Below are 8,043 nucleotides of genomic sequence, written 5' to 3'. Positions count from 1 at the left end.
CACGTGGACGTCAAACCCATCAAAGAGTAACATTACAATTAAGAAACAGAATTTTTTTAACAAAACCACTGTGAACCATTTATGATTTTATTTCTCGTATTTATTTGATAAATAAATTGAACTTTAAAAGAAATGTTAGATTAAATTTCGTTGGGCACACAGTGGTCATAATTGTTACAACACATTTACAGGTAAACCTCCCATCAGACCATGTGGTTTTATTTCTACAAGAGTTTACAATATTTTACAGTTATTAATTTACATGTTCATATTTATTTAGACTTTTACCGAGTACCCAGGTACTCGATCGGAAAAACGTCCGAGTAACCGAGTATTAAAACTTGACCGATTGAACATCCCTAGTTTCAATATACACTGTATTTTTCATGTTGACATTAAAAGTTGCATGTCGATTGCTTGTATTTAGGCTCCGAATTTACCACAATTAAACATATAAAAAGTCTCAAGATAAAAAATATATATTTTTAAGAAAGTATCTTTTAATTCCTTTTGTGTATATTCAATTTATTTTCATTGTTTTAATGACATGATAGACACCATCCAGAGAAGGTGGACCTCATTAAGTTGTCGCTTCTAATAGATCCATGGGGGGCATACGTTGAATGAGTTCTCGTATAAATGACGTCATTCTTTTGGACAGAGAGTACAACTGTTCCCGTTACTCCTGCGTAGTCACCTCCACCTTGTACGAATGTCGCCCCAACTGGTTGGCTGTTCTGTGTGATTTCAATAGACATATACTGACCGGAATTAGCTACTGTAAATGTGTTCCATGTAAAGACGTACACTCCACCCACAGGAGCAGTAAATGTTCCGGAATGTTTGCTGTATCCGTTTCCAATATTGGTCACTTCATGGTCATATATGAGTGTATGATGGGCGCCTGGGTTGATTTCGTTTGCTGACATGTAGGCGTAGAAGGCCACCACAGATTCTGTAGGAGCTGGGACTATTCTGTGTACTGTAAAAAATATACACACTGATATATGTCTGTAAATGATTTAAAATTATTTGATACACTTATTTATTTATCATGATCTAGCACATTGTAAGGTTTGTGGACCTTCTGACAGCCCATTACGCTGTTCGTAAGGAGGTCAAATTTTATGAATTTATATTATATTAATGTATGTTATCTGTCCATTTCATTTTGCAAATGAATGGAATTGCTTATATAGTAGTAAAATCAGACTTTTACATTATAGTAAATTATATACTTGTATGCTAGAGAAACATGACCAATTTCTAAGAAGCCATACATGCAATTAATTTTTTTTTTTCAAAAAATGAGGGAAATATTTTTGTTATTACGTACATTTTCGCTTAAAGTTGCCAGGTAGACTAATTTCACTATCGCTCCTCTTTGCTATGTTGTGTCCCCGTAAATCAATTTCTTCTTTACTCGCAGATTTTTCTTTTGAAATGATTGACATCTTTCTTATGAATTCATCCTTTTTCTGAACATCACGTTTTAGAGTGTTAATTTCAATATCTTGTTCTGCCAGTCTCTGTTCTTGGTCTTCAACCTTCTCATTTAAAAATTGAACAAGCTTTTTCAAATCCTCAAACTCCTCCCGAGATACCACATTCCTCTGAATATTTTCTCCCGATGATATTCCAAGGATACCCAACAAGAGGATGGAAAATATCACGGAGTTTTTATATCCCATGATAATCCGTGTGGTACGGAAAAGAATGGAAATAATGGCGTGCTTTCTTATCTTTTGAGGATTTCATGTAAAACTGGGTCATATTTACGATAGACCTTAGATAGTTAAATATATTTAATGCTTTGATATGGTTAAACATATTATTCAGAAGTATTTTCTACCTGATGCACAGGACTTTTGAAAACTTATTATTTAGTATTGTTATTGTTATTTAGTAAATTAAAAAAAAATGTTTCTATCCATTGCAAAGCAATAAACAATTGGCCCATTGGCAACACCACAGACCTGAGCACTGTGGCTGGGAAAATGCAAAACTCAATACAGTTTTTAAAAGCTTCAATACATGTGGTCCCAACCTACCCATTAAAGACAGAAGGGAATGATATGACTTAAGTGGAGTCTACTAAGAATGCTTACGTATTTCTTTGACTTGCAGTGGTTTTTTTCCCTATAAGTTTGAAATTTTAATTTTGCCCTAACCTATCCCCGGGGTTATGATTTAAAAAAACTTGAATCTACACTACCTGAGGATAGATATGATCAACCATGTCTTTGATGCTCTTCATCAGATGATTTTTTAATTTTTTTCTATTTATTTTTAAGTTAAATTTAATGTTACATTATGGTCCCACCCTACACACGTGGGTCATGATTCATAGAACTTTGAATATACACTACCTGAGGATACTTCCATATCAATATAACCACTAATCACTTATGGTTTTGCTGTTCTTGAGAAGATTTTTCAAATATTTTTCTTAAATATTCCTATGTAAAATATTGATCGTCCATTGTGGCCCCAACATACCCCCGAGGTCACGATTTGAACAAACTTGAATCTACACTTCCCGAGGAAGCTTCTACGTTAGATTATCTTTCCCTACCTAGTGGTTCTTGGGAAGAATATCTTTAAACAATGGCACCAAATATTCAATATTTTTTAATTATCTCAACTTGAATGAGGGCATGGTCCTTAATTAAAAAAAAATTGAATCCTTTTACACAAGTATATTTTTTGCAAGTTTGGTTGAAATTGCCCGGTGGTTTTTGAAGAGAAGTAAAAATGTGAAAAGTTTACAGGCGGACGGACAGTAAGACGGTTGGACAGATGGACTTTAGACAAATGAAATCAGAATAGCTCACTGGAGCTTTCTGCTCAGAGGGGCTAAAAATGATAGATGATTTTAAAGAAGTAGAAATGTACGAGAGGTTATCAGGAAGTTTGAGAACAATAGCTACATAAACATAGCCACAATTAAGATCAGAATGAAATTCGATACATATATAGTCATACAGAAGTTCCATAAATAGCACATAATAAAGTATGTTTTGCGTCATGATTGTGACGTCACAATGTGAAAGTTACTTCTATATGTAGGCGATTTGTGACAAAAAAATTGTTGACACAGCCTTTAAGACTGTAAAGTTTAACGTATCAGTTGGAAATCCTTTGAATATAATAATTTATGAAAATTTAATGATGACAAAGGGCTTTCCATAAGTTTTATCATTAATTGGATGGATTGTTTTAGTGAAACAATGGAGAAGGTTAAAATACGGTTTGTTCTGTTGTCCATTGAGAGCAAGCTGGAGAAGAGAGATATGTGTCTTTGGCTGAGCAATCTATTGTGAAATATCGCTAAGTTACAGATAGAAAAAATAGTTGAATACATTGACAATAGTATATTAGGAAATCCCTAAAAAATCGTTAACTTTTGGCCTTGAGCATATCAAATATGATTAAAACAAGGTGTCCATTCTACGTATACTGCTATTGGATAAGCGTTCTTAAGACAGGAAAATCAGGCTGTGATGTACTCCACTCTATTTCTGGAAAAGGATATTCTTATGAACCCATCCGATTTCCAAGATTGACTATATTTTGCAAGTAGAAAATATTGCATTCGTCAAGAAAATTCAGCTGTTTTTCTTGGGGCTGAGGTGTTTTCCATCAAGCAAATAGTATATAAACTGTGTCAGTATGATAGAGCATAGGTTTCATTTTTTAATTTGAAGAAATATTCTTTTCCATATATATTTAATAAGAACATGACTTTTACACTAAAATAAAAAAAATCCAATTATGGCATACGAGTATTTATCCCTTTTTATAGGATATTTTTAGAAAAAAGTGTGATGAAAATTATTCATTGACTTCAAAGCGATCAATTTTGTACAAATTCTTTTATCGTAAAATGCATATGATAGATTGTTAAAGAGTAATTTCTAAAATAGAGATTCAAATTTAAAAACAGGATTATTGTTAGAATTTTGAAGGATTCGTGTAAAATAAACTCTAAATATCATTATACAAAGATTCGTTGGTTAGTTACAAATATAATGACAGAAAATTATTCTCCTAAATTGAAGTATTTTTAGATTATTATGATAACTCGCTACAGTTTTATTGCTATATATCGATACATATCCCTTTTCGCTCACTTGAGCCGAAGGCTCAAGTGAGCTTTTCTGATAAAAATTTGTCCGTTGTCTGTCGTTGTTGTAGTCGTTGTCGTCGTCGTCGTAAACTTTTCACATTTTCATCTTCTTCTCAAGAACCACTGGGCTAATTTCAACCAAACTTGCCACAAAGTATCCTTGGGTAAAGGGGATTCAAGTTTGTTCAAATGAAGGGCCAAGCCCTCTTCCAAGGGGAGATAATTATGATTTAATGAAAAATTAATGGCATCTTTTAAAAATCTTCTCACGAACCACAGGGCCAGGAAAGATGAAACTCATATGGAAGCATCCTCAGGTAGTGTAGATTCAAGTTTGTTCAAATCATGACCCCCGGGGGTAGGGTGGGGCCACAAGGGATGATCAAAGTTTTACATAGAAATATATAGGAAAAATCTTTAAAAATCTTCTTCTGATCAAGAACAGCAAAGCCATGATTGGTCATATCTATATGAAAGCATCATCATGTAGTTTAGATTCAAGTTTGTTCAAATCATGACCCCCGGGGGTAGGGCGGGACCGCAAGGGATGATCAAAGGTTCACATAGAAATATATAGGAAAAATCTTTAAAAATCTTCTTCTCAGACAAGCCATGATTTGTCATACTTGTATGCAAGCAGCCTCAGGTAGTGTAGATTCAAGTTTGTTCAAATCATGACCCCCGGGGGTAGGGCGGGACCGCAAGGGACGATCAAAGTTTTACATAGAAATGTATAGGAAAAATCTTTAAAAATCTTCTTCTCAGCAACAGACAAGCCATGATTGGTCATATTTATATAAAAGCATCCTCAGATAGTGTAGATTCAAGTTTGTTCAAATCATGACCCCCGGGGGTAGGGCGGGGACACAAAGGATGATCAAAGTTTTACATAGAAATATACAGGGATTTTTTTTTTTCACAGACACAGCAAAGCCATGATTAATCCTATTAGTATTGAAGCATTCTCAGGCAGTGTAGATCATTTTAGTTCCAGTCGTCACGGTCGGGGGCGGTTACAGACTTAGAGAATAAAAAGAAAAAAACAATATTTAGTAAAAGAATTATGCAGGCAACTTTGTTAGCATAGATTCAAGTATTCAAGTATGTACAAATCACAATCCCCTCAATTAGCCACAGTGCACAGGTGAGCGATGTGGCCCATGGGCCTCTTGTTTAGAATTGTTACAAAAATAGTCTGCAGAATGCGCAGATAGGACGTTGACATTTTTTCTTGTTGCGTTTTAATTAAAAACCGTTGTAAGTGATCGTGTCAAACTAAACTATCTGAAAGTATTGGAAGACCTATTTCACTACAGATGATACTTTGGAAGCAGAAGCTGCTATGGCAGTCAGCTAGAGTTTCGCTGATGTCTTGATTGGCACAAAATAGAACAAGTTCAAACTTAAGATAATGTGCGCTTAATACGAAATAGCACAGATAACACATTTAGATTTATTTTCCATTCTTAATCAAACGGATGTGCACAGAATGAAACAAAATATAAGAAGTTTTAAAGGTTTAAAAACGCAAATCTAACCGAATCTTTCAAATTTCAAGAAATAATCCGGGAATGCATCCTATTGTGAACTATACACCTTGTAGCCTGTCTCAAATTTTATATTTATTTGCTTTAATTGCGTCCAATGGATTCTTCCTTCAACTTGTTAAATGATAATGAATGTTACAAATATATATTCATACTTTTTATTTTCATTTAATTTTTTTCGTTTAATGGCAAGACAAGCACCATCCTGAAAAAGTCGACCTCATCAAATTATCGCTTCTGATAGAGCCGACTGGAACGTAAGTTGTATGAGTGCGTGTATATATGACGTCATTCCTTTGAACCGACAGTACAACTATTCCTGTTACTCCTGCGTAATCTCCTCCACCTTCAGGAAACGTTGCTCCGACTGGTTGGCTGTTGAGAGTGATTTCAATAGACATATACTGACCGGAAGTTACTGTGAATGTGTTCCATGCAAACACATACACTCCATCCACAGGGGCAGTGAAGATTCCGGAATGTTTGCTGTATCCGTGTCCAATATTGGTCACTTCATGATCATATATTAGTGTATGATGGACGCTCGGACTATTTTCGTTTCCTGACATGTAGGCGTAGAAGGCAACTACAGATTCTGTAGGGGCTGGGACTATTCTACTATCTGTAAAAGTAAAGTGATCGATGTAAGTATATAATGACAGAGCGTTGAAGGACATATCCAGCAGTCTGTCTACGAGTTCCTAGTATTTGATTCACTAATTATGTTATTATGTTGTTCAAATCGGAGACTTTGTTAGGTTCTTGGCAATCTTTCTGAACAAAAACTTTACATGTTTGTCATATCCATGCTATCGTTTCTGCTATGCAGTATTTAATTAAACCGTTGTTTAAATGAGGAAAGGGGGCAAATTATTTTTTTTCTGTTCTTGAAATAAATTCAAAATAATTATGTGTTTCACATTTTGTACATTTCTAATGATATATCAAATGCCTCCTATTACTTTGCTTTGATTGATTCATGAATTATATATTGTTTACACGTAACGTCCCTCACTCGAGAATTTTCACTCTAACACTAGTATATGGAGACGCCACCACTTGCCAGAGGAGAGCTGCAAATTTTGACCTAGACTCGGTACTTTGGGTAATTGATAAGGGATGGTTTCTTTTTCGTGCCAGTACCTACAGTGTACTGCGACACGGGACTTCGGCTCATACGGTGTCATCCCAAACTGGTTTGCACGTCTCATCTTGGAGGTCGAACCCGCGACGTAAGTATCAACCATTTACATCGAGACTCTAGAACAGACACTCTAACCACTGCGCTCCGCGGGAGACTGTCTTGTTTTGAATTCATTAAATAAATTATTTGTTATAACTTTGAGGGTACTTAGGAGAAATATGTAATTGTTCATTGAACACCTAGAATTAATTAATAACTCTGAATAAAAATCACTATCGTATACATGTACTGCATTATTCTTTTTCCTAGATTATTTTGGGTAGAAAATATTAGGAAACACTTTTTAGGAAAATCCGTCTCTCATATTGATAAAAAATGATAATGTATCATTTTAAAACATTGATGGGGATGCAAATACAGGTAAGTGTTTCTTTGTGATCATATGTATCGTAAAGCCATACGGCATTTGATAGTATGAAATACATTGTACCAATATTTGCACTAAAAAATTTAAAACGATATCTTTATATTTCCTATATAAATAGAAAAAAATTCTATATTCTACATACATTTTCTGTTAATATCGACGGATGAATGTTCTTCAAGACCGTTCTTCTTTACCACGCTGGGTTCCCGAACACTCCTTATATCTCTATTCACCAGTTGTTCTATTGAGAGGGTTGCGATCTTTTCAATAAGTTCATCCTTTTCCTTAACATCGCGTTTTAGATCATTTATTTCTTTCTGTTGGACTTCAACCTTTTCATATAAAATTTGAACTAGCCTCTTCAGATCTTCAAACTCCTCTCTAGATACCACATTTCTGTGGTTATTTTCTCCCAATGAAATCCCAAGGATTCCCAAGGAGAGCAGGGAACACAGTAGGGCTTCGTATATGTATTTCATATCAGGATTCTAGCAGTATGGGAAATGTATTGAAAAACGGAGCGGGATATGTTATCTTTTGAGAGAACTGTGGAATTGACCTTGTCTAGGTCATCTTATCACACAATAGAACTCTTATCTTTCTGAAATGTATAATATCAATATCAATATCATTCTTATGATTCATTTTTATTTATTTTTAGTCTCTAAAATTTCATCTGCAAAACTATGTACAAATTGCTTATTTTAAAGAATAATATAAATATAAAATGAATGCTTTGATTTCAGGACTTAAAAAAACAGGTATGTTATTTTGAGTGAAAAAGGAATGAAAATTG

General features: G+C 34.4%; 2 protein-coding genes across 2 annotated transcripts; both read right to left on the bottom strand.

The window, feature by feature from the left end:
• Positions 1-510: 510 nt before the first annotated feature.
• On the bottom strand, positions 511-1,693 carry LOC134262932 (complement C1q-like protein 3). Its single transcript, XM_062745252.1, has 2 exons — positions 1,337-1,693; positions 511-982 (listed from the first exon to the last, which is right to left on the bottom strand). The coding sequence occupies exons 1-2, from the start codon at positions 1,689-1,691 to the stop codon at positions 540-542; spliced, it is 798 nt and encodes a 265-aa protein (XP_062601236.1). The 5' UTR covers positions 1,692-1,693; the 3' UTR covers positions 511-539.
• Positions 1,694-5,858: 4,165 nt separating this feature from the next.
• LOC134262937 (complement C1q-like protein 4) lies at positions 5,859-7,726 on the bottom strand. The gene is made up of 2 exons (XM_062745257.1): positions 7,390-7,726; positions 5,859-6,298 (listed from the first exon to the last, which is right to left on the bottom strand). Exons 1-2 carry the CDS (start codon positions 7,724-7,726, stop codon positions 5,859-5,861), a joined length of 777 nt encoding a protein of 258 aa, XP_062601241.1.
• Positions 7,727-8,043: the final 317 nt, after the last annotated feature.

This window comes from Saccostrea cucullata, unplaced genomic scaffold, assembly GCF_032062105.1.
Source record: "Saccostrea cucullata isolate Sc308-1 unplaced genomic scaffold, CSIRO_AGI_Scuc_v1 ctg1287, whole genome shotgun sequence".
Taxonomy (NCBI): Eukaryota; Metazoa; Mollusca; class Bivalvia; order Ostreida; family Ostreidae; genus Saccostrea; species Saccostrea cuccullata.
Note: the sequence above shows the minus strand (reverse complement) of the source record. Positions and strands in the feature narration are given on the sequence as shown.

Coding starts and splice junctions, on each gene's coding strand:
- LOC134262932 (XM_062745252.1), bottom strand. CDS start 1,691: ATGGGATATAAAAACTCCGTGATATTTTCCATCCTCTTGTTGGGTATC. Junction 983..1,336: donor TGGCAACTTTAAGCGAAAAT/GTACGTAATAAC, acceptor TATTTTTTACAG/TACACAGAATAGTCCCAGCT.
- LOC134262937 (XM_062745257.1), bottom strand. CDS start 7,726: ATGAAATACATATACGAAGCCCTACTGTGTTCCCTGCTCTCCTTGGGA. Junction 6,299..7,389: donor CGTCGATATTAACAGAAAAT/GTATGTAGAATA, acceptor TTACTTTTACAG/ATAGTAGAATAGTCCCAGCC.